At 62.6% G+C, this 23,502-nt stretch overlaps 3 protein-coding genes across 16 annotated transcripts in view; 2 read left to right on the top strand and 1 right to left on the bottom strand.

Moving 5' to 3' along the window:
• The window catches only part of RTEL1 (regulator of telomere elongation helicase 1), a 30,979-nt gene extending 18,137 nt beyond the window's left edge, over positions 1-12,842 (top strand). For 3 of the 7 annotated variants that reach the window (XM_049868851.1, XM_049868852.1, XM_049868857.1), the window contains 20 exons: positions 1,440-1,514; positions 1,610-1,691; positions 3,179-3,311; positions 3,461-3,574; positions 4,242-4,282; positions 4,388-4,473; positions 4,665-4,742; positions 5,110-5,187; positions 5,494-5,640; positions 5,734-5,849; positions 6,138-6,261; positions 6,386-6,536; positions 6,711-6,871; positions 7,438-7,533; positions 10,625-10,826; positions 10,919-11,059; positions 11,478-11,594; positions 11,743-11,955; positions 12,038-12,118; positions 12,346-12,833. In XM_049868851.1, the coding sequence (XP_049724808.1) occupies positions 1,440-1,514; positions 1,610-1,691; positions 3,179-3,311; positions 3,461-3,574; positions 4,242-4,282; positions 4,388-4,473; positions 4,665-4,742; positions 5,110-5,187; positions 5,494-5,640; positions 5,734-5,849; positions 6,138-6,261; positions 6,386-6,536; positions 6,711-6,871; positions 7,438-7,533; positions 10,625-10,826; positions 10,919-11,059; positions 11,478-11,594; positions 11,743-11,955; positions 12,038-12,118; positions 12,346-12,833 (2,724 nt within the window). Of the gene's footprint in view, positions 1-1,439; positions 1,515-1,609; positions 1,692-3,178; positions 3,312-3,460; positions 3,575-4,241; positions 4,283-4,387; positions 4,474-4,664; positions 4,743-5,109; positions 5,188-5,493; positions 5,641-5,733; positions 5,850-6,137; positions 6,262-6,385; positions 6,537-6,710; positions 6,872-7,437; positions 7,534-10,624; positions 10,827-10,918; positions 11,060-11,477; positions 11,595-11,742; positions 11,956-12,037 lie in introns of all 7 variants that reach the window. The other 4 variants (XM_049868856.1, XM_049868855.1, XM_049868854.1 and 1 more) reach the window with 4 other exon arrangements.
• A 176-nt stretch (positions 12,843-13,018) lies between these two features.
• Positions 13,019-23,471, bottom strand: ARFRP1 (ADP ribosylation factor related protein 1). 5 transcript variants are annotated; one of them, XM_049868866.1, is made up of 9 exons: positions 23,365-23,453; positions 23,061-23,284; positions 22,392-22,485; positions 22,093-22,180; positions 21,850-21,932; positions 18,187-18,268; positions 18,002-18,072; positions 17,297-17,592; positions 16,278-17,224 (listed from the first exon to the last, which is right to left on the bottom strand). In XM_049868866.1, exons 3-9 carry the CDS (start codon positions 22,482-22,484, stop codon positions 17,137-17,139), a joined length of 801 nt encoding a protein of 266 aa, XP_049724823.1. In that variant the 5' UTR covers position 22,485; positions 23,061-23,284; positions 23,365-23,453; the 3' UTR covers positions 16,278-17,136. The 5 variants fall into 5 exon arrangements, with proteins under 5 accessions (XP_049724821.1, XP_049724823.1, XP_049724820.1 ...); XM_049868863.1 differs by lacking the exon at positions 23,061-23,284 and having other exon boundaries at positions 23,365-23,471; XM_049868862.1 differs by lacking the exon at positions 23,061-23,284 and having other exon boundaries at positions 22,392-22,489; positions 23,365-23,470.
• Positions 13,500-15,294, top strand: TNFRSF6B (TNF receptor superfamily member 6b). 4 transcript variants are annotated; one of them, XM_049868858.1, is made up of 3 exons: positions 13,500-13,581; positions 13,684-14,528; positions 14,913-15,294. In XM_049868858.1, exons 2-3 carry the CDS (start codon positions 13,724-13,726, stop codon positions 15,197-15,199), a joined length of 1,092 nt encoding a protein of 363 aa, XP_049724815.1. In that variant the 5' UTR covers positions 13,500-13,581; positions 13,684-13,723; the 3' UTR covers positions 15,200-15,294. The 4 variants fall into 4 exon arrangements, with proteins under 4 accessions (XP_049724815.1, XP_049724816.1, XP_049724818.1 ...); XM_049868859.1 differs by having other exon boundaries at positions 13,565-14,141; positions 14,229-14,528; positions 14,913-15,292; XM_049868861.1 differs by having other exon boundaries at positions 13,565-14,141; positions 14,229-14,423; positions 14,913-15,291.
• Positions 23,472-23,502: the final 31 nt, after the last annotated feature.

Raw genomic sequence — 23,502 nt, 5'->3', positions numbered from 1 at the left:
TGGTGCGGTGTGGGCAGCAGTCTGAGCCTCCGCTCTGGGGGAGTGGGTGGAGGCAGGTTGGACCGTGCAGTGCCATGCACAGGGTCACCAGGCTGGTAACAACCAAGCTTCATGGATGTGCGGACGATACTGAGTGAGAGAGTAGGAGTGGGCAGAGATCGCTGGGGCCCAACATTGAGGTTGGTGGTTTAACTAGGAGGCAAACTGAGGCTGAGACAGTAGTCACGGGTGACACAGAGGCTGAGGTACCCATGTGTGAGGCCCTGCCTGCCTTCGATGCTGGCAGGAGCCTGTCAGTGTCTCAGGTGGTTCAAAGGGTTGCGAGGGGAGCTGCCACAGGCTGCCGCTTGGGGAAATGCAAGACCAGGCGTTTGGCTGTGCTGATGATGAAGTTCCTTGCCTCCGCGCTCACGCGCCCCAGGCAGTGCCTGTCTGCGGTGCTGTGCTACAGACAGGTACACACGTGCTCACACACACTCGTGTGTCCCTGTGTATGGACGTGTGCATGTGTACCTGCGTATACAAATACCTGTGTACACACATATGTCCACCTATACACGCGTGTACACATGTCCGTGTATATGCACATACATGCAGGCACGTGTATACCCATGTACACAAAATGTGTGTGTGCACATGGGTGCTCACACGCATGCACACATGTGCCCATGTACATACACAAACATGCCAGCACACGTGTACCCACTTACACAAATACACGTGTGCCCATATATACATGTATGCATGTATGGCTGAGCACCCCTGAAGCAGCACTGGGTCAGTGGTGTGCCTGGTCTTGGGTTTGCCTCTGCACCTTGCAGGGAGCCTGTCTGGGCCGCACCTGCACACCCCCAGCTCTGCCTGTGGCTGCTCTGTCCTTTTCCCCTCCATCTGTCTGTGTGGTTTCCAGCTTCTTTTCTGGGTGGTGCTGCAGGGCTTGGCTGGGATGTGCCTCTGGGCTCTGGGCCTGTGGACTTGGCATGTGGGGTGGCATGCCCTCCTGTGCTGTGGCTGGGCTTCTGCCTGCATGCTCCTTGTAGCGTGTGGTCTCTCTTCTTGAGGTCGTTTCCCTACCACATGCACTGTCTCTTTTGTGTTGACTGTGGGAGTGCATTTTAAGTCCCGGGTCCTGTTCTCAGTTGCTCTCTGGTGGTCTCTTGTTTTTATGAAGGTTTGAAGGTTGGGTTTCCTTGTCCAATGATCAGTTTTGTCCTGTGAGGTCGTGGGTGTGTGTGAACAAGCAGCTCCCTGCTGTGGGTTGGGGCACACGGGGGAGAGGGGTGCACACAGGCAGAGCGCCATGCGTGTCCACTGGAGGAGGGGCCATACTGAGCCATGATGGGCCACATCACAGGCCTGCTAGCCCCAGTGGGTAGACAGAGGCCACCCCGAGAATTCCTCCGCCCTTCTGACTCCCTGTCCCGACCTCTGCCCTCCAGATGGTCTTCAGCACCTGCTCACCCGAGGGCAGCCCCGGCTCAGCGGTGACACAGGGGGCTTCCAAGTTCTACAAGGTAGGAACCAGCTTGGTGCCACAGGACCTCCCCAGGCCTGGCGGGTGCGATGGGAACTGGGCGGGCCTGGACTGCTGTGCATACCGCCGCTGCAGGTGCACATCCACCCCGACACCAGCCAGCGCAGGAGAGCGCAGAGATCAGATGCCCGGAGTGCTGTGGCAGCCAGGAAGCAAGGTACAGCCCAGGAGGGGGATGCGCCGTCAGCCACCCTGTGTGCTACCTGTCCCCACCCCACCGCAGGTGTCTCCTGGCCGGGGTGGCCCAGCTATCTCCAGGACTCCTCCCTGCTGCTCTCCCAAAAATCAAAGAGTTGGAGCTAGGAGGACCCTCAGGGAAGGCCCAGGTGGCACTGGGGTCTGCCCAGAGTGGCCTGTGGGTGCTGGCAGTGTAGGACCCAGCCCAGACCCCCGCCCCCTGCAGCCACACCCCCGTGCTTCCCCCAGAGCTGGTACAGGCTCATTGTTGAGCAGGCAGGTCCCTACCACGTCTGCACAGAAGTCACTGCCAGACCGGCATAAATGGGCCTTCATCCCTGTCTGCTAACAACGTGGACAGGCCAGGACCAGAAAAACAGACTGCCGGCCTTCCGGGCTGTGCTCCCTGCCACGCCCCAGCCCCCCCTTCAACTTGGGGCACCGCCAGCTCCCCACCATGCTCGGGTCAGGAGGGCAATAGCATCATCCCCATGGCTCCCTTTCCCTGGAAATCCTGTGGATTCTCAGAAAGAGCCTCTCCCTGGCAGCGTGTTGACAGGAAGTTATTTCATCTTGGTCTTATTGAAAAGTAAGGGGCTGGGCTGGCAGAAGAGTGGCAACACCTCTCTGTGTGGGTGGGCTGCTATGGAGGGGCTCCAGCCACCCGCCCCTCGCAGGTTTCTCCACCTTTCTCCCAAAGAGCCTCCCTCGGGTCCTAGGACCCTGCCATTCACCACAGCAGGCCCCTGCCTTGTGGGGCGGCCACAGGCCTGTCCCCCTTGCTGGTCAGGTCTGGCCCCAGAAAGTGGTTTTGCCTGTTTGAGGAGGTCTGCTGTCATCCCTGCCAGCCTGGGCTCAATCTCAGATTACGTGTTCTGGAGATGGCCCATCATGGTCCCAGCTGAATCTGAGGTCTCATCGCCCCAGCCAGCCAGTCAGGCAGTTCTAGGAACTCCTGGGCTCCCAACATGAACCAGTGACCTTGTTTATTCCTGAGATGATGATGCAGCTCGTGCTGTTGCTGGGCTTTTTGGCACCCCAGAGGGCCTGGGAACCAGCCCTTTTTTGCAGTCCTTGCTGTGGCCTCCTTTCTGGGGCATTGTCAGCAGGTGAGAAGATCGCTGCCCTCAGACAGGGCTCTCCGTATCCTCAGCCACAACCCCGCCTCAGTGGAGGGTTGGGGTGGGCTTTCTTCTCTGGAGATCCCTTCCACCACCTCGGAGGCTGCGCTAGGCCAGCTTCTGTGGGGTGAGGCCCAGCTCACCCACTCTACTCCTGGGTGCTGTGGTCAGCCTGGGCTGGGCCAGGGGTGCTGTGGCCCGGAGCCACCTGTGGCCACCCCCATTGTATATGGCCCTCATCTGGTGCATGGAGACAGAAGGGTGACCGGTCAGACCGTCAGCAGTGGTCCTGAGGACTGTGAGGGCCATGCAGGCTGGAGCCCCCTCCCCACACCTATCTCCCCAGGGAAGGTGCTGAGCTACTGGTGCTTCAGCCCCGGCCACAGCATGCGAGAGCTGATGTGCCAGGGGGTCCGGTCTCTCATCCTCACCAGCGGCACGCTGGCACCCGTGTCCTCCTTCGCCCTGGAGATGCAGATGTAAGGGAGAGTGCTGGGGTGGTGGGGCAGGGTGGGGGCTTCGGGAAGCCGCCCTCAGTGCCACCCTCCCAGGTGCTTGGGGCTCAGGACCCTGGAAGGGGCAGTGAGTGCTTGTGTGGCCACCCCAGCCCACCCCTCCTGCTGTGTAGCCCTTTCCCAGTCTGCCTGGAGAACCCCCACGTCATCGACAAGCACCAGATCTGGGTGGGGATCATCCCCAAAGGCCCTGATGGGGCCCAGCTGAGCTCGGCATTTGACAGGCGGTAAGGCCTGGTGGGGAGGGTGGCAGACTTTGGGGGAGGTGGGCGGTTGGGGCTGAGCTTGCACGTAGGCAGCGGGCTGAGCGGAGGGCCTCACTCCTCTGTGGGCGGGCTCCACTATCTGCAGTGGTATCTGTGAATGCCCAAGACTGTCCTTAGCCTGAAGGAAATGCAGCACTCGTCCAGCTGCTCAGTCCCAGTGATAGGTGTGTAGGAAGAGGCTTGGGGCTGGCCCTCAGCCGGGCGGCCAGCATGTGGGAGGAGGGGCTGCCCTATGGCCTTGGCAGTCAGCGCATGGAGTGTGTTGGAGGGGGTGTGGGAGAGAAGTGCAGCTAGCAAGGCCCCACAGACAGAGAGGAGCTCGGGCGAGTGAAGGTGGCAGGAAAAGATGAACTCGGGTCCTGGGTGGATGCCCACCCTCTGCCTGGAGGCGGCATCCACAGTAGCCTGGCCACTTGTCCCGAAAGTCCACGCTGCTCTGTGGAGCTACGGGGTAGAGGTCCTGGGCCTGAATCCCAGGCCAGCCAGGCAGCCTGACCGCTGGCACTGTGGGGAGAAGGTGCTAGCCCGAGGCCTCGAAGCCACCCCAGTCCTCGTGGCTGAGCGGGAGAGTCGGCCTGGAGCCAAGGACCAGGCCCCTTACGGAGGCTGCCTCCTTGGCTTTGTGCAGGTTTTCTGATGAGTGCCTGTCCTCGCTAGGGAAGGCTGTGGGTGAGTATCTGTCCCAAGGGTGGCCTCACCCTATCCCTGCCCACACCCGCCCCGGGAGCCTCTCAGCGCCCCACCCGTGACCAGGCCGAGGGCCTCTGCTTCCAGGCAACCTCGCCCGAGTGGTGCCTCATGGACTGCTGGTCTTCTTTCCTTCCTACCCTGTCATGGAGAAAAGCCTGGAGTTCTGGCGGGTACGCCCTTCTCCCCACCCCTCCATGTCTTGGTGTCCTGGCATGAGGGGGGCAAGGGCACCCAGGCAGCCGAAGGGTCCAGGAGAGGTGGCTGGTGGGGAGAGAGCATGGCCGTAACCTCCTGCCTGCAACTCAGATGAGGGGAGCGGTGACTAGGTGCAGGGTGGCCATGCTCGGGTCTCTTCCCCCAGGCCCATGACTTCACCCGGAAGATTGAGGAGCTAAAGCCGATGTTTGTGGAGCCCAGGACTAAAGGCAGCTTCTCCGAGGTCTGTCTCACTCGGCTTGGCTTGGCCTGGCCATGCTGGCAGGCCCTTGCCCCTGCCCGAGCCCATGGCCCCTGAGGCCAGCCAGCTACCCTTGGCCAGGTTCAGGCTCAGGCTCAGGCCAAGCTCCCTGATCAGTGGTGGCTCCCTGGGCGGCTCCTTCTTGGCCAGGCAGTGGTGGCTCTGAGGAAATAGCTCACACCAGTGTGGACACTGACCTGTGTTGGAGGAGCTGCTGAGAGCCAGGCTCCATAGCCCCACTCTCGTCCTGGGGTTCTTTGTGTTTTCTAGACACTCCCAGTACCCTGCTGGCCTCCCTTCTGGCCAGCAGGCCAGGGCTTGATCCCAGACTGACTGATTCTCCTTCCAGGTCATTGATGCTTACTACGCCAAGATCGCCTCTCCGGGGTCCAGTGGAGCCACCTTCCTAGCCGTATGCCGGGGGAAGGTGAGGGCTCTGCGGGGTCCGGCAGCATCACAGGGCACGGGCAAGCACATGCCCCAGCCTTCTCTCCAGCAGATGCTTACGGGGGAGGGCTGACCGTCACTAACTGCTGGTGTAGGCCAGGCCCCGCTGCACACACGCCCAGCTACAGTGCAGGAGGACGTTGGTCACAAGGGTTCTGGGGCTGCAGACCCCCAGTGGGGTCTGACCCAGCACCCCTTTCCACGCTATGGGTTTCAGCTGAGGGGCAGGGTCTTGGCTGGGCGAGAAGAGTATCCCCTCCCAGTAGCTCCCTGTTCCCGTCCCCAGGCCAGCGAGGGGCTGGACTTTGCAGACACGAATGGCCGTGGTGTGATCATCACGGGCCTCCCATACCCGCCACGCATGGACCCCCGGGTTGTGCTCAAGATGCAGTTCTTGGATGAGATGAGGAGCCAGAGTGGAGCCAGGGGCCAGGTGAGGGGCTGGGGGGTGGGACCCAGGTGAGATGCAGGGGCCAGAAGCTGGGGTGGACAGGGAGCCAATGATGGCCCCCCTCCCCCCATGCAGTTCCTCTCTGGACAAGAGTGGTACAGGCAGCAGGCATCCAGGGCTGTGAACCAGGCCATCGGGCGGGTGATCCGGCACCGTCAGGACTATGGAGCCGTCTTTCTCTGTGACCACAGGTGGGTGTGTGGTCCGCCCATGCCCCCTCCAAGGCCTGCATCCCTTCTTGACCCTGGGCCCTGAACCCACCCAAAGCTGAACGAGGTCCCAGGCATCTCCACAGAGCCCCTCCAGCCCAAGGGACTCTGGCCTTTCCAGGGAGGAGTCTGCCTGCTCAGTGCACCCACCCTGGGGGGACCCGAAGCCGCAAGCCCCAGATCCTTATGCAGCTCTGGGTGGGCAGGGCCTCAGGCCAGGGGTGGATGCAGCCTGGGGAGGGACCCCACTGACAGCCCCACCCTTGCCAGGTTCACCCACACCGATGCCAGAGCCCAGCTGCCATCCTGGGTGCGTCCATTTGTCCAGGTGTACGAAAACTTTGGCCCCGTCATCCGGGATGTGGCCCAGTTCTTCCGTGTCGCTCAGAGAACAGTGAGTTTCCAGGTCACCCAGCGGCTGCACCCCACCAGGAAGGGGCTGACCTCCCCAGAAGCCACAGAAATGGGGTAGAGGGAGTAGGGGAGGGGACTTCTCACAACTGCCTCTCTCATGCCAGATGCCTGTGCCCACCCCCCGGCCCACTGCCCCGGGCCCAGCCCTGGGAGATGGTGCCATCACAGGGGCTGCGCCACCTGGCCCCCTGCTCCCAACCAAGAGTGCCAAGAATCTGGATGTGCATGTGCCCAGCCTGCAGCGGAGGCCTGCAGGTGTGTGGGGGTACGGGCCCGGGGCATGGTGGGGGCCTGGAGGGGCACGGGTGTGCACAGGCACGCAGCACAGCCGCTGCCAGCAGCAGATGCCTGCTGGGTCTGATGGCCAGAGCCCCCAGCCGACCCCCCCACCCAGCGGGCATCACTGCCTCCCCCCTCATGCTTTCCCAGGGTCGCCGGCTGCTGGAGACGCCGAGAGCAGTGTGTGCCGGGAGTATGGGCAGGAGCTGGTACTGGCCCAGCGGAGGCCCGTGGGGCTGCTGGCTGCTCTGGAGCACAGCGAGCAGCAGGCTGGGGGCCTTGGGGATGAAGCCCTCCCCGGGGAGGAGGAGGTGAAGGGAGATGGGGACCTGAGATGGACGTGACCTTGTATCTTCAGTCTTCCCAGTCCCGCCCAGGGCCCCTTACCCCTATGGCCCCACCTCTCCCCACCCTGTGGTTCTGGGTGTTAGCCTGGCTTGTACCCACCCTGGGTCTCACTCCTCCCCCAGGCACTTCCCTGCTCTGCCCATGTCTCCTCAGCCCTGGAGTGACTGTCCCATCCCCCCCAGCCTGTGCCCAGAAGCCCCTGACCTCCTGGCCTGGTCAAACTGCTGCTGCTCCTGCTAGGGGTATCAGCATCTCCCTCCCACCCACTCCGGGCCACCCCCTGGGCCTAGGTGCCAACAGCAGGCATCTTGGTCCCATTCTCATCAGCCCTGCAGTCACTCACTGCCACCTGCCGACCATCTGGGCCACAGTCGAGACCGCAAGGGCAGGCGGCATAGCTAGGGAAGGGGCTGCTGGTCAGGGGCTGAGTTGCCGTTTGCCCCCACCCCAACCTAAGGGATGTTTGCTGATGGGCTTTGGGGACTCCGGGGCTGAGGGTGGGGGTTGAGACTGGCTGTGTCACCCCCAGGTGCATCGCTGCTCCACCCTGTCCCTGCAGCATGAGAAGAGACTGGCGGATGAGCAGCGAGGCTGTAGGAAGAAGATTAAGCTTGTCAGCAGCAGGGTGGGTCAGCAGCCCCTGCCCACAGGTGCACTTGGGCATCTGGCAGGCACAGGCTGGGCATGGTACTGGGTGGGGGCCGTGGGCCAGAGCAGGGCCCAGAAGGACCCTCCAAGGGCTGCTTTCTTGGACAGCCATGGAGACTGCTGGGTTGGGGGGTGGGCAGAACTGGGGGACTCAGGGACTTTCTGGGGCCTCACTAGCATTGAGGGAATTTTAGAGAAAACGGTGTGTCTTAGAGCCGGGGGAGAGTCATCCTTCCCTGTTCTCCGGAGTTCGGAGAGGCTGGGGGTGGGGGGGCGAGGGGTAGAAAACTGGGAATGAGAGAGGCCCTTGAGGCAGGGAGTGAGGGAGGCCACGCAGGGGTGTGCCGGGCCAGGCCTCCTCACAGAGCCCATGAGAACCAACCCCCTCACCTCCCTGCACCACCTACCCTCCCCCTTCAGAGTCCTCGCCCTGTCAGAAGCAACACCCCCTCCACACCCCCGCTTCCCCGATCGGAGACTCCCCATCAGAACCACCCCCCTCCAACACACACCCATCAGCCCCCCACCCAGAGCCTCTTCCTCACGGGGCTGGGGCTGGCCGGGTGGAGAGGCAGGAGGAAGGGGGGGAAAGCGTGGCTGGTTCAGGGATGTGGCAGGTGCAGGGAGGGAAAGTGTGGCAGGGACGTGGCCGGTGCAGGAGGGAAAGCATGGTTGGTGGAGGGATATGGCTGGTGCAGGAGGGAAAGTGTGGCAGGTGCAGGGACAGGGCACAGGGGCCCCTGCTGCTGCCATCTTCACTTTTTTATTTTATTTTGCTTTAAGTGAAAGTTTACAAATCAAGTCAGTCTCTCATACAAAAAGGTATACACACCTTGCTATGTACTCCTAGCTGCTCTCCCCGCAATGAGGTAGTACATACCTCCTCTACCCTGTATTCCCCGTGTCCGTTTGGCCAGCTTCTGTCCCCCTTTGGCCTCTCATCTCCCGTCTAGACAGGCGCTGCCCACATAGTCTTATGTGTCTGCTTGAGCCGAAAAGCTCACTCCTTACCAGTGTCATTGTCTATCTTATAGTCCAGTCCAATCCCTGTCTGGAGAGTTGCCATCTCCACGTTTACGGTGGGGGTTCTCAAGCACACCATTGCGGAGTGATGGGGGACTTGGACCCCGACAGAGACACACTTTCTTTGGCTGACGTGTCTCCTCACAGATGTTTGGTTTTGGACATTGTTCCCTGGAGCGCTGCTCCACCCTACAAATGTCTTCTCACTTGTTTAGGGGACCAGGAACCAAGCACCCAGAAGACACTGCACTGTGGGCATGTCTCCTCATACTCCTTTTAACTTTTTATTTGGGGTAATTTCAGCCTTATGAGGAAGTTGCAGAAAGAATATAAAGAGTTGCCACCCCCCTTCGTGCAGTGCCCCTGAGTGTGACAACTGCACCATCATCCTCCCCTTGCACAACCATCAGACCCCAAAGACGGGATGGACACTGTTCCATAGGCCACACAGCAGCCCCTAAGACCCCGGTGTCCCTGCCTGCCCAGGGCCCTGGATGGTGGCAGTCACCTGGCGCCTTGTTCTCTATCCTCCTTGGCAATATACCCTTGAGAGTGCCAGGCGATGGTTCTGTTGCACATTCTCTCACATCACAGCCCCTCCCATGTGTGCTTGGGGACACCCTGGTTGGTGGCCTAGCGTTTCCCACCCTTGGGGTGGCTGATGGCAGCCTGCGGGGGGTGAGCACATCCCCAAACTTCACACTTCTTGTAAACTGCAGGTGGGCTCCAAGGTGTCCCCAGGTTTGGGTTTTGTTTTTGTTGTGCCCTTACACAAGGGCACTCAGGCAGTGGGCCCCCTGCCACCTTTCACCCACTCCAGTGACATCAGGGGCACCCCCTTGGCACCACACTCAGGTGACACCAGAGGCACCCCCTTGGCACGCTGCTCCCGTGACACCAGGGGCCATCAGTGGAATAAGAAGCTTGTCCTCACGGGGGGCTCACAGAGCCCTTTTGTGTCCCAAGTTGGCCACTGGCTCTGGCTCTCAGGTACACTGGATCCGAGGCCTGCACAGCCTTGGGAGATAGAGACAGCACTGTGCTCAGCCTGGCTGTGGACACTGGAGTGGCACGCTGCACCCAGCCGTCTGTCTGTTCCTGGCCTCATGAAAGCAATCATGAGGAGTCTAGTTACAGCCTGATCCAGGAAGCCCCCCAGCGCCTGGGAAAGCCCCGAGTACCACTGCGTTTGTCTTCTTGGCTTCTGGGAAGGATCAGGCTGAACTTGGGGAGGGCTGCAGGGTACAGTCTGTGGGCTTGTTACCAAGGTGCCTGGGCCTGGGAGAACCGTGGCCAGAAAGGGGTGAGGGATGCAGCGGCTGGGCCCCGCTTTTGTAGACAGAGGAGGGATGCTTGGGCTGGATGTCTTGTATAGGCAGGAGGGAGGAGCGAGGCGTCCCCATGGGTGGGTAGAGAAGCCTGGGGGCTGGACCCCTCCCTAGCTTGGTTTCCTCGGTTCTGGTTCCTAGTCAAGGGTCCAGTGTCAGGGCTGGGGTATGTGGGAGAAGTGGGGTACAGAGGCAAATAGGGTGATGCTGAGCCGTAAGTATTTGTGAAGCTGCTCCCCTGCCGTTGGTGCAGGGCTGAATGAGTAGACAACACCCCTGACCCAGGACCCGGCTTTGCGGGGAGCCTGGTCTCTGCCCTGAGGCTGCTCCGAGAGTGTGCCCAGAGCATCATCTGGAAGCCACCTGCAGCCCCTGGGCTTGCAGCTGGCCCCTTACTGCCCACCCCGGATGTGCCCCAGACCCGGCATTCTCTTCCTATGACTGCCCTCCCCTGCCGCCTCCAGGAGTGAGCGTGGTGGGCCACTGTGGGCACCGTGAGTGCAGGGCAGACCCGCTCCTAGCCTGAGCCTGAAGGACACGGACAGCAACAGGCAGGGTACCTGCTGATGGCAGAACAGAGGCATGGTTGGGAAGGGCAGGTTCATGTCGGCCAGTGTCTGCTCTGGCCATGGGGGCTGGGGTGGCAGGCTGGCGCTGGCACTTCTCTGGGCCTCGGAGCCCATGGCCGGTCCTGACTGGTGCCTGCCTGTGTTCCAGACACAGGAGCTGGTGTCCAGTGGGCAGGTGGACAAAGCCAAGTTGTTCATGGTGGCTGTGAAGCAGGCCTTGAGCCAGGCCAACTTTGACACCTTCACCCAGGCCCTACGGGACTACAAGGACTCTGACGACCTCGCCGCCCTGGCTGCCTGCCTCGGGCCCCTCTTTGCTGAGGATCCCAGGAAGCACAGCCTGTTCCGAGGTGACACAGGAAGGGGGACAGAGGTTGAGTCAAAGGTTGTCCCCCGAAAAGGAGATGGGCAGGGTCCTCAGCCTGGTGCCCCCTCCCCACAGGGCTCTACCAGTTTGTACGGCCCCACCACAAGCAGCAGTTTGAAGAGGCCTGCCTCCAGCTGACTGGCCAAGGCTGTGGCTACCAGCCACAGCACAACCTTTCTCAAGGGCAGCAGATACAGCCAGCCCCCGACCCCAGGGGTGAGCCGCCGGCCCTACACGCTCCCCCATCTGTCCATGCCCTTGTGTGCACCTGAATATGCAACACCTGTTCCTGTGCTGATTAATGGACAACCCACACCTAAATAGGGGTTTCCCCAATGACAGATGTCCCCCCCTGGGGGGGCTGGCTGGGCAGGAAGACTCCCCCAGGAGGCTAGCCAGCCTGAGAGCTGGCCCTCCCCCTCTGAGCTTGGTACCTGGTGGTGGCCCTGGGGTGCCATTGTGCCTGGATTCTGAGGCAGTGGTCCTGTCGTCATCGGGGGCCCTGAGGCCCAGTTTCCCTCTGTAGCCCCCCCTCTGCCTGTGGGGAATTTCCAGACCCCTGGGAACACAAGGTGTTTCCCTCTGGGCTCAGGCCCAGGAGAGCTATGGGGCCTCAGTGCTTATGTTTCCCCAGGAAGGCGGGAGCCTAACCCCAAGCTGACTGTCTTCAAGGGCGCAGCCAGGCAACTGGATTCCAGAGGGCACCTCAACCAGGGTGGGCTCCATCTGACCACCAGCCCTTCTGCCACAGGTAACCTGTAGGCTGGAGACCCTGGGATGCCGGCAGAGCCTCCGGGCCCCAGTCACCATGGAGAGGTTCCTCTTGGTTCTGCCCTCCCCTGTAGTGCTCCAAGTCCTTACACCTGACACAGCCCTTGAGCCCAATCCTCTCTTGCCAGGAAAACCCAGCGGTCACCTGGGAACAGAACAGCAGGGTCGACCCACCGTGACCACCTACCTGGCAGATGCTCAAAGGGCCCTGGGATCCGAAGGCTGCAGCCAGCTCCTGGCAGCGCTGACCGCTTACAAGAAGGATGACAACTATGAGAAGGTGGTGGCTGTGGTGGCCGCACTCACCACCGCCAGGCCTGAGGACTTCTCGCTGCTGCAGAGCAAGTGCCCAGGGGCTGTGCGTGGGGTGGGAGGGGTGAGGGTCTGGGGGGCGGTCTCAGGGCTGAACACCCCACTCTGCAGGATTTGGCATGTTCATGCGCCCGCACCACCAGCGGCAGTTCCGGCAGACATGTGCAGACCTGACCGGCCAGCCCACCCCAGGTAGGGGCATGGAGCCCCCGGGGGCCAGGGACACCAGCCCTGCCAGGCCTCCTGGCCTTGAGCCCACCCATGGGGCCAGAGTACCTGCCAGACTGGGTAGGGTGTGCTGCCCTGATGCTCCCGCCTCCCTAAGCCCCATCACCCCAGGATCCCCATCTCAGCTCTGTGGTGGTTGGGGGGAGGAACAGCACCCAGGATCCTCCTCAGACTCCGCCCTCTGTCCCCAGGCCTCCCGCAGTCTGAGAAACCGGGCAAGGTCCAGAGCACGACTTCCTCCTGCTGGGAACAGAGGCCAGCAAAAAGCACAGGCGCCGACGACGCTGTCTCCCCAGGACCCAGCCAGGCACTCCCTGGGCCCTCCTGTGGCCGATCGGAGTCCCCGTGGGGTAGGTCAGGGGAGGGGGCCTGTGTTGAGGCCCACGTGCGCCCACAGCCCCGTGCAGAGGGCCCCACGTGCTCCGGCTGCGGGGCAGAGGATGAGGTGACCTTCCAGTGCCCTGACTGCGACTTCCACCGCTGCCGGGCTTGCTGGCGCCAGCACCTCCAGGTCGGCCCCCACCCCCCGCCAGGGCACGCGGCCTCTCCCTCCCCCAGGATGCAGGCAGCCTGTCCAGCAAGCCCTGTGTCCCCACAGGCCTCTAGGACCTGCCCATCCTGCCGTGCTGCCACCAGGAAGCAAAGCCTCTCACAGGTCTTCTGGGCAGGGCCCCCGTGAACTGCCTGTGGGTGGCCTAGGGCCCCCGAGTCTTCGGATGCTGAGGAACCCTGCTCCGACACTTGCCTCTCTGGTCTGGACCAAGCACCAGCATCTCTTTGGCCAAGAACCCACAGGACAATGGGCTGGGTCCACCACAGGCCTCAGGCAGGTGGGGTGGCAGGGATTCCCTGGGCCACCTTGGGGTCTGTGGTCACCAGAAAGGTCTCTCCAAAACAGTCCCTGGCTGCCGGCTTGTGCTGGAACCCCCAGGGGTTTCACATCTGAGCCCAGGCCTGGAAGGAAGGGAGCAGGCCATCCTCCTTTGGGAGTGCTCAGTGGCCCCTGAGCGAGGCCCCCACCTGCCTTTGATACCTGGAACCCCTCTGAATAAAGCTGCTGGCAGTGCGTTTCTGTACATCTCTGTACTGCCTGCACAAGGTCTCTTCCCAATCAGCCTCAAACAAATGAGTCCTGAGTCATCCCTGATGGAAAACAGCAAATGTGGGGCCCCCAGCGAGGAGGGGCTGCAGACACCCTGCCCCCTTGGCACCCCTACCCCCTCCAGGAGCCTCCCACGGACCGAGGCTCTGGGGAGCGGGGGCTCCGACGCTGTCCAAACTGGGTCACCGCCCGGCCCTCCCCCTGGCCGTCACGTCCCCCTCCCCCTGCGGGGGCGGGGGCGGGGCTGGTCCGGCCCGCCCTCCCCCTCCTCCATAAAGGACGCTGCCCGGGAGGCGCGTGCTTGGGGCGCACTGGGAGACCGCAGGTAGGGCTGGGTCTCGGCCTGGTTGGGCATTAGAGAAGGCGGGCGGGCCCCGGGCGGGCTGTATTCGCGGCCCTAGTGAGCCCTGCGTCTCCTCCGCACCAGAGCGCCACGGAAGCCGTAGACATTCGCTCGACTGAGAACCATGAAAGTGACCGAGGAGACTGGCCAGGCCCTGTCGTGGGCGCTGCCCGCCCTGCTGCTGGCGCTGGTCGTGCGCGGGGCGGCGACCGATGCGCCCACCTTCCCGTGGCGGGATGCGGAGACGCGTGAGTGGCTAGTGTGTGGCCAGTGTCCGCCGGGCACTTTCATGCTACGGCCCTGCAGCCGGGGCAGCCCCACGGCGTGCCGCGCGTGCCCGCCGCGTCACTACACGGAGTTCTGGAACTACCTGGAGCGCTGCCGCTACTGCAACGTCATCTGCGGGGAGCGCGAGGAGGAGGTGCGGCCGTGCACCACCACCCACAACCGAGCCTGCCGCTGCCAGCCCGGCTTCTTCGCGCACGCTGGCTTCTGCCTGGAGCACGCACAGTGCCCGCCCGGCGCGGGTGTGGTCGCTCCCGGTGGGTGCCCGGGCGAGTGGGAACGCAGAGTGGAGTGGCGCCCGCTCAGCAGTTCTCGTGACCCCATCCTCCCGCGTCCCACCCTAGGCACCCCCAGCCAGAACACGCAGTGCCAGCCATGCCCCCTAGGCACCTTCTCGGCCGGCAGCTCGAGCTCAGAGCGCTGCCAGCCCCACCGCAACTGCACGGCCCTGGGCCTGACCCTCAACGTGGCGGGCTCTTCCTTCCATGACGCCTTGTGCACCAGCTGCCCCAACTTCTCCCTCAGCACCCTAGAGCCAGGTGAGCTCCGCCTCCAGCCTGCAGTCTCTGGAGCTAGGCCTGAGTCAAGCCTGGAGCGTGAAGCACTCCAGGTGGTCTCTGGGGCCGAGACTGCCTTAGAGGCAGGTAAGATACGATCCCACCTCACGTTGGGAGAGAGACCCAGAGCGTTCCAACAGTGGCCCCAGGTCCGCCATGCCTCTACTCCAAGCCCTCCCCTGAAGCCCACCTCGCCCCTCGCAGCAGCCACAAGCACACTCCCCGCCCCAGCCCCGAATCCCCCTCGCTGCTCCCCCGCCGCCAGACACGCCCCCACCGCGCGTCCTGCCGCCTGGGCGGCGCACTCATCTCCTGGGATCCCGCTGCTGGTCTCGCCTTCGGGTCTGACCAGCGACCCCCGCCCCCACGCTCCTGCGCCGATGGGCTCCTTTTCCACCTTTGCTCGTCCAGCGCTTCTACCCCCAGCGGTCAGCCCGTGAGGGACTGACCCGAGCCCCTGTCCTCCCGCAGGGCACGAGGAGTGCGAGCGCGCCCTCCTGGACTTCGTGGCTTTCCAGGACATCTCCTTTAAGAGGCTCCTGCGGCTGCAGCAGGCCCTGGCGGGCCAAGGAGGACGGAGGCCTCCGCCGCCTCGGGAGGAAGGTCGCGCCGCCTTGCAGCTCCAACTGCGGCAGCAGCTGGCGGAGTTGGACGCGCGTGACGGGGCGCTGGGGGCGCGGCTGCTGCTGGCGCTGCGGGACGCCAGGCTGGCTGGGCTGGAGCGCAGCGTCCGCACACGCTTCTTCCCCGCGCGCTGAGCGCACCCCTGCCCCCGGCCTTATTTATTCTCCCGCCCCACCCCGCTCAGGTACCCTGTCCACGAGCTGCCCCCAACCCCGACGACGCACCAGGCCACAGGGTTAACTATTTTTATAAAACCATTTGTATCTCTGTAGCTGCAAAGTCTCACGCGTCTGCTTCCAGGGCGGTGGGAGCATCAAGTCAGTGTCCTGCCTGTCCCCACCCCGGGACTTCCCGAGTGGGACCCTTCCGCTTGGCTGCCTTCAGGGGTAGATACCTGGATTGGGCGCCAGACACGCGGCAGCAGGGATGGTGGGAGGTGGCCGGGGATGGCGGGTGCGGGAATCTGCTGCTGAATGCCCTGCCTGCCCTCTCCCACCTAGTGTCCCCCTCTGAGGTCCCCCAAGGCGGCGCCCCAAACCATGCAGGTGCCCCCAGTCCAGCTCTCAGTGGCTGGGACAGTGCCGGGAAGGGTCAGGCACCACCACCCCCCCTCACCCACTTGAGCTCTGCTCACTCGGGAATTTCCCAGGAAGGGACTCAACAGCCCTAAGCACGCTGCCTGCTTTCTGGGAAACAAGGCTTTTCCCTTCTGGGCCAGGCTGGGACTGGCCTCCGGAAGGCTCTAGAGTATCCTGGAGACTCAAGTTCCCCCTCCAACTGGTCCTTTCATGGCTGGAGACCGAGCCCCTCCCCAAGGCCCCTGGATGGCTGCAGCTGCCCCCTAAAAGGACCATCAGAATCAGCACCCAGGGAAAGGGGGGCCTCAGTAGCCCAGATACCCCATGTAGTCCAGTATACCCCTAACCCTGGCCCTGACTCACCTTCACCCTCACCCCCAAGAATTCCTCCCAGGTCCCAGGAGGTACGTCCAGTGTGACTATGACCTGACCCAGGCAGCCACTAGGCCCCCAGCCTGTGGCCAGCTATGTTCCCCACCAGCCTCGCTGGCGGAGCCCCAGGCCTCACCTGCCCACCCCCTCTGGAGCCTAAGTCCCCAAACCCAGGGCAAAGCCACGTGCCAAGGTCCCAGTGCCAACAGTGGGGGCCCCACTCTTCACCTGCCTCCCCCACATCAGCCTGGGCCACAGGAAGAACGAGCTGCTCAGATCAGCTTTATTTCTCACCCTCCACCCTGGCCAGACCTGCAAGGGCAGGGCTTGAGGACAGAGTGAAGGAGGGACTTGGAAAGGGGGTTCTAACTGCCCCACACACAGACACAGGGTGGGGGCGCCGCTCTCCCAGAATGGGGGCTCAGGGTGCCCCCAAGAATGCCCCTTTACCAGGAATGCAGGCCAGTATGCCACCGTGGTCCCATGGGGACCCACCTCCCCAACACTGTGCCCAGATCACAGCCGGGCATTTAGAAGGAGGACTCTGTGCCCTGGGTACCCCCAACCTACCAGGCAGGGGTGGGGGCACCAAGACCTCCAGCCCAAGCTCCCAGCTTTTCTACACCAGTCAAATGACCACTGAGGGGCCCTTCCCCTCCCAAGACCCCCCATGGTGAGTACATGGATCAGAGGACAGAGATCACAGGTACCATGCTGTGCCAGCCCTGGGGGATGAGATGGAGAGATGGCTCTAGGGTGCCTGAGGCCACGGCACACAGGGTGACACTGTGGGTTGCCCCACTCCAAGCCGCCTGCAGCTCTGGAAAACACCATTCCTTACCCCCTAGTCCCAACCCTGAGTTAGGCAGGGGGGCTAGGGGGCAGCCACCGCCAGAGTGGTGTCACAAGGCCCTGTAGGAGCACCCCCTACTCCAGAATGGCTGGGGTGGGGATTGGCAAGCAACTCAGCGCCCCCTACACCCCTGCAGAAGCCTCCAGACGCCTCCGTATTTCTGGACACAACGACATTTGTCTGAGACACAAACAAATAAAACCAGAGGCAAAGCACAGCCGGGCCTTGGAGCTGCAGGGAGTGCCCATGGCAGCTGCGACACACATGCCTACGTGATGTCCCTCTGCCGTGGTGGCCGGTGGACATTCCGCACGACGCACTTCACCATCCACTCGATGCCCTCGTTCACACCCTTGCTGCAGAGATGGTGGGCATGAGCGTGGGGGCCACATGCATCCCCCCCACCACCTGCCTGGGCCCTCACTTACCCTGTGAGTGCCGAGCAGGCCTGGGTCAGGCAGTCCCGCCGGCCGATCTTGGAGGTACAGTCGCTGAAAGCTGTCTTGATGTCAGGGATCGAGAGGCAGGTCTGGGAGAGGTGAGAACGTGAGGGCAGGCCCAGTCCCTCTGCACAGCATGGCCCTTCACCCTCCGCACCTCCAGTCCCCACATGGCTGCTGAGATGGGGCCTCGCTGGCAGGGATGTTGGTGACTGTGGTCCCAAGAGCAGCAGCCAGTGGTACCCCAGGGTTTGCATCTTGCCCTCAGCGGTGCTGCCTAGGGGCTGGGTTGGTACAGTGGACACCCTGAGTGAGGCCTCTCACAGGCACCTGGGGTGCGCGTCTGGGCTTCCAACTCTGATCCTGGGCTCCAGCAGCCCTTCTCCAGAGCTTTCTTCCACCACCACACCCCAGCTGACAGCACACAGGGGCAGGTGGGTGTCTGGATGGAAGAGGGGCACAGACAAAACTGTGCTGGCCTGCTAAAGATGGAAGGTTGGTGGGCCTGCCTGGAAAGGAGCCAAGGGCAGCAGCTGGGGTTCCTGGGTGCCAGCCGAGAAGGGCTCTGTGCACTCGGGGCAGGCAGGCTTGGAGTGTCTGAGGAAGGCCATGAATCCCCAGAACACACGACCATCGCTGTCCTGCAATGGGGGTGGGGGGGGAACGCTGACACCTGCGAGGGACCAGGCTCACCTCCACGTCCTGCTTGTTGGCCAGCACCAGGATGGGGACACCCTCCAGCGCCTCACTTGTGACCATCTTCTCTGGGGGGGTGGGCAGGCAGGGGCATGAGGGATGACCTGGGCCCCAGCACCTCCACCTCCACCCCACCCCCAGGCACCTCTGCCTCCAATGCTGGCCAAGGCTGTGCTGCTCACCGAATGCTTGCTTGGACTCAGACAGCCTCTCCTCATCAGTGGAGTCGATGACGTAGATGACGCCGTGGCACTCGGCATAGTACTGAAAACAGGGAGCCACAGCTCACGGAACAGGGACACTACGTGGGACGCAAGGAGCAGCCCCCCTGGAAGGTGCCTGTTGGGCACTTCTAGGGAGTGCGGGGAACATGGTAGACTGGAGGCATGTCCCTGGACCCTCTTCAAGGTGTGGGTGGCAGTGCCCCCACCAGCTCCTTCAGGCCTCAGTGAAGAGAACCTTGCCCAAGCGGAGACGACAATGGGCCATCACCGCCTGAGCCGATGCCCAGTTCTGTGCCTGCCCCTTCCCCACCAAGGTGTTGACCCCAACACACGTCCTATACCCCACACACCACCTTGGCATCTGCTCCTAAGAACCGGGCTGTGGGCCTAGTCCATGGTGGTGACCTGAGAGGGTGGGGTCAAGGGCTGCATCAAGACATGTTGAGGGAAAGGTGTGCACAAAGAGATGGGATGAAGCCGGGACCCAGCAGCACCCTGGACTCAGGAGCTTCAGCAGGCTGTGCTCTCAGGTGACAGGGCCCCGTGTAGAGGCCCAGTGACAAGAAGCCAGGGCTGCCCTCCCAAGTAAGACAAACGGATGCATCCTGCACCTCCTGCCAGCATCTGGTGGCCTCCTCAGACCCTGGAAGCAGCAAGTCCTGCACACAGACAGCTTCTCTGGCCTGTGCAGGGTGACGACTGCTTAAGGCCACCAGCCCCAGAAATGCCTTGATGGGGCGCCCTGTGCAACCAGCAGAAAGAGAAAGACTCGTGGCTGGTGTGCAGGCAGGCCAGCTCGATGTGTGGATGCAGGCCAGACAGGTGGTGGCATAGAGCCCATAGGTGGTGGCACACGGCCAGGCCAGAAGAGCAGGCACCACGAAGCCTGGGACAAGTATCAGGCAGTAGGCATGGAGTAGCAAACTCGGCCCACGGAGAGGCCTGCACCCTACACCAAGGACCACCAGTGCACCCACCAGCGACAAAAACGTTGTGGCCAGCCCGACTAAGCTGCCCATGCTATGTGATGGGTGCATGCACACAGGGGCCCACAGTGGCTGACAAGGTTGAGAAAACTGCTGCCAACCACACACCCTGCAGTAGTAGAGAACAGTGTGGAGCTCTGGTGGGGTGTCACTGCTCTAGGAGCCTTTGGGCCCATGCCGGCAGGCTGACTACACTGGGCCTCTCCCACTCTCCTGCAGACGTGTGTACTGCGTGTAAGTCTGTCTTCCCTGCCCAAGGACACTCTCCAGCAGCACTGAGGGCTCACCGGGTCAAACACCAGTACGGATGTTGTCACATCACATTAGACTGGGACTCCCCAGAAAAGGAGGTACCAGCTAGACTATGACTGGCAGCTAGCCACTCGTTATATGTGCTCACACCTAGGCACCGCCCTCTGCTACGGTACAAGCTCCAGAACACAGCAGACTCACTGATCACGGACCTTCACGTGGAGTTCCTGCAGGAAGTACCTTCAGGTGGTGCATACCTCCCCTCTCCCTCAAGGACACACAGGTCTGGGAACCGGGGAGGAAGCAGGGGGTTGGCCCTCCCCTTCCAGTGATATGCTGGGGCCGGTGCCACTGGCCCTCCACCCTGAGGCCTGGGTCCCTAAAGGGCACTCTCACTAGAGGACACGGCAAGGCAAGTCAACTACAAACTCTGGCTGCACCACTTTGGGCTTGTGTCCAGGGACCCCAGTTACCAAAAGGAGACGCCTCGTGTAGAGGTAACTGAGCCCAGCTGCAGGAGGCAGGGCTGCAGTCCACAGCGCTGGGGGAACACATGCGGGACTGGGTGCCCCACCCCAGGACTGCACATGGGGAAGGCTCGGTGCCCAGGGCTTGCTGCGGACTCTGGGTCATTCTGCCAGGTAAGCCACTGGGGCCAGCGGACATGGCAGCTGAGCACAATAAGGCCCCAGAAGGTCAGCAGACGGAAAATGAGGAAAGACCGCTGGGACCCCAGAGGAGCCACCTCACGTGTGCACAGTGGCCCAGGCAGCACAGCCACTGCCGGCCACAGACAGAGTGCCTGCAGAAAGCCCTACTCTCAGCTCTCCAGGATCTGCAAAGGGCCAGCCTGCCAGACCACACCTTCCCGGACCTGCACTGAAGCATGACTTCTCACTTTACCCACGGCTGCATCTTCCCCGCTCTATTCCCAGGTATTGATCTTCAATAAACACCCCGCGCCCCAGTCTGTGTCTGCTTGAGAACCTGGCCTGTGACAAGGAAATGTATCCCATGTGGCCTATTCTACTTCCCATGTGCGTCTGGTGTTCTGATAAGGAGAGCCCTGGGCTCGGTCAGCCTCTGGCCAGTGCCAGTGGTCAGAGAGAGCAGGCCCAGAACTTCCAGCCAGTGCTGGTGGTCACAAAAACCAGGCCAAGGGCTTCCGGCCAGTGCCGGTGGTCACAGAGAGCAGGCCAAGAGCCTCCGGCCAGTGCCGGTGGTCACACGGAGCAGGCCAAGAGCCTCCGGCCAGTGCCGGTGGTCACACGGAGCAGGCCAAGAGCCTCCGGCCAGTGCCGGTGGTCACACGGAGCAGGCCAAGAGCCTCCGGCCAGTGCCGGTGGTCACACGGAGCAGGCCAAGAGCCTCCGGCCAGTGCCGGTGGTCACACGGAGCAGGCCAAGAGCCTCCGGCCAGTGCCGGTGGTCACACGGAGCACGCCAAGAGCCTCCGGCCAGTGCCGGTGGTCACACGGAGCACGCCAAGAGCCTCCGGCCAGTGCCGGTGGTCACACGGAGCACGCCAAGAGCTTCTGGCTGGCAAGACAGCCGCTCTCTCAGCTGAAGCCAGGCAGGAGGAACACTGCTGGATGCCTGTTGCTGGGGTGAGAAACCAGCACTCGGCACTTGGTCCCACACAGAGGCAACTGGCAGGTATCAGGGCGGGGACCTCTGCGTCCTGCCCCACACCAATCTGAGAAGAGGGGCTCTCTGTGGGAGGGGCTGGTCTGTCTGCTCACTGCAGGCACACGGCTGAGCTGAAGACCAACTCTATCCCGTGTGGGTTGTCTTGGGGTGTAGGGGCAGAAGAGCCCCATGCTGAGACCTCCAAAGTGCCCAAAACCCACGTCAAAAGAGAAGGCATTGCTGTCCACCTCTGAGGAAGCCGTCCCCCTGAAGAGAAGAAACCACCATGCAAAAACAGGTCTTGCTGACTGAAGCCCAAGTTGAGGGAGGAGACGCTCAAACCCATCAGAAGAGACTTGGAAGTGGCCACCAGCTAAGCACCACAGAGCCTCTGCAACTTGCCCGCACTGAGTCCTCGGCTGTCACTTGTCCATGTCTCGTGATCATTAGCAACAAAATTTTTAAGCTAAGAACAACCAAGGACTTCCTTGCTTCTGGGGAAGCAACTAGGCAGCCTGAGGTAGGATCAGGAAGAGAAACCTCAGGAACAAAGTGGATGAAGCAGCTGCTAACGAGATGGAAAGAGGCTGAGTCAGGTCCTGAGGGCGGTTGAGAACAAGGGGCACTGTCCGGAGAGGAAAGGGGTGGCGGCAGGTGGTGCCTGGAGAGGTGGGGTGGCGGGGCCCAAGCTCTCTACACATACAGAGACACACTCACACACACACACACTCACACGCTTTCCCACGGCAGCTCACCTTGTCCCACAGTGACTGCAGCTCCTCCTGCCCCCCTAGGTCCCAAAACATGAGGCGTGCTTTCCCCACATCCACAGTGCCGACTGGGGAAGGAGAGCACAAGGCTGTGACCCTGTTCCTCTGAATCTCCCACCTCCCCCACACTTGTGTTTCAGAAGAGCAGGCTGCCCACAGGCACGTGAGGGGCCCTGCAGCGTCCCAGGGCTCAGCACCCCACACGAGCAGCCTGAAGGCCCAACTTACTGTTCAGGCCCACGGTGGTGGTGATCTTGGACAGGCTCATCCCTTTGTAATGCTTGTTAAACCGGGTTTTTGACTGCTCCAGGAAAGTCTGAGGAGGGAAGACACCATCAGCCAGCAGGCAGAGCCAATTTCCAAGTTTGCCTCCCATATGTCCCTTCTTGGGCCCACTCCTGAGAAGGCAGATCAATGTGAGAGGAACTGGGGGGTGACCTTCCTGTGGCCTCAAAAGGGGTTCAACATCTGTCTCGGTGGTCAGTGTGCAGCTGAAGGCCTAAAACCAAAAGGGCCCCAGCACGCACCGTCTTTCCGGCATTGTCCAGGCCCAGGATGAGGATGCAGTATTCGTCCTTCTGGAACACGTACTTGTACAGGCCCGACAGCAGCGTGTACATCCTGCCTTGAGACGCCCAAATCAGTCAGGGGTGGCCCAACCCACACCTCACTGCCCACCAGCTTCCACAGCTGGGACACAGCACCCCATCCGTGGTCTGTCCTGCCAACTGCTCAGACCAGGACCCCAGGGGCCACTCTTGACCCCTGCTCCACCACCTCTTCAGCAAGCTTCCTGACTCTGCCTCCACTTCTCCCAAACTGGCCTGCTTCCTCCTTCTCCACTGCCACCACCTGGTGGCCAACAGCCTTCCCAGGACCACTCACGGAGTTCCTCAGTCCTAGCCCTGGCCTCTCCAGGTCACTCCGCTCACAACAACGACTGTGGCCTTTCAGGACGTATGTGGACTCTTGTCCCATCCCTGATTCGCCCTCCCGGTACGCGGAGGACCCCAGCCACGTGTGCGAACGCGCAGGCACACGCCCTCGGGCGCTGAGCGCCCGGCCACCAGGCCGCACTCCGCTCAAGCTCAGCTTTCTCACACGCGGGTCCTGGAACACGGTCGCTCCCACTCAGCCTGGGCAACCGAAAGCTCTTTAAGTTCCGGCTGTGCCAGGGCGCAGGCCTGCTCGCCCACCTCGAGCCAGCACTCGCCAGGAGCCACAGGAGGCTACGAGAAAGGGACGTCCGTTCTTTGGAGACAAGCCACAGGGCCGGGGCTGCGGCAGCCGCTGGGGTCGATCTCGCAGGGCAGCACCCCTGGAGGCGGCGGTGGCCGCGAAAGGCCGGCCCGGGCGTCCGAGGCGGAGGCTCCCGGCGCCCAAAGCCCCGCCGCCCACGCAGACCCTGAGTTCCGAGTTCCTGTCAAGAACAGCGAACTGCCATGGCCTTGCCCCTGGCCCTCACGCCGGCGGGAGGGGCGGCCGGGACGCGCGACCTACCTGTCCGCGGGCCTCGAGCCGCCGCCCGACCCGCACCTGACCCCGCGCTGCGCCTGCTGGGACGCCTCGGCCACCCAGACCCGCTCCCGGCGGCCCCCGCGCACCGCTTCCCGGCGGCCTCTGCGCCGCGCACTTCCG

This window comes from Elephas maximus, chromosome 25 (assembly GCF_024166365.1).
Source record: "Elephas maximus indicus isolate mEleMax1 chromosome 25, mEleMax1 primary haplotype, whole genome shotgun sequence".
In the NCBI taxonomy this organism is placed as follows: domain Eukaryota; kingdom Metazoa; phylum Chordata; class Mammalia; order Proboscidea; family Elephantidae; genus Elephas; species Elephas maximus.
Note: the sequence above shows the minus strand (reverse complement) of the source record. Positions and strands in the feature narration are given on the sequence as shown.

What these genes read in the sequence shown, in the direction of transcription:
- ARFRP1 (XM_049868863.1), bottom strand. Translation starts at nt 22,484, where the DNA reads ATGTACACGCTGCTGTCGGGCCTGTACAAGTACGTGTTCCAGAAGGAC. An exon ending in TGCAGTCACTGTGGGACAAG is followed by an intron (nt 18,269 to 21,849) that starts GTGAGCTGCCGT and finishes CCCTGTTTTCAG; the next exon opens with TACTATGCCGAGTGCCACGG. An exon ending in GCCTGCTCGGCACTCACAGG is followed by an intron (nt 17,225 to 17,296) that starts GTAAGTGAGGGC and finishes CCATCTCTGCAG; the next exon opens with CAAGGGTGTGAACGAGGGCA.
- TNFRSF6B (XM_049868858.1), top strand. Translation starts at nt 13,724, where the DNA reads ATGAAAGTGACCGAGGAGACTGGCCAGGCCCTGTCGTGGGCGCTGCCC. An exon ending in CGAGACTGCCTTAGAGGCAG is followed by an intron (nt 14,529 to 14,912) that starts GTAAGATACGAT and finishes GTCCTCCCGCAG; the next exon opens with GGCACGAGGAGTGCGAGCGC.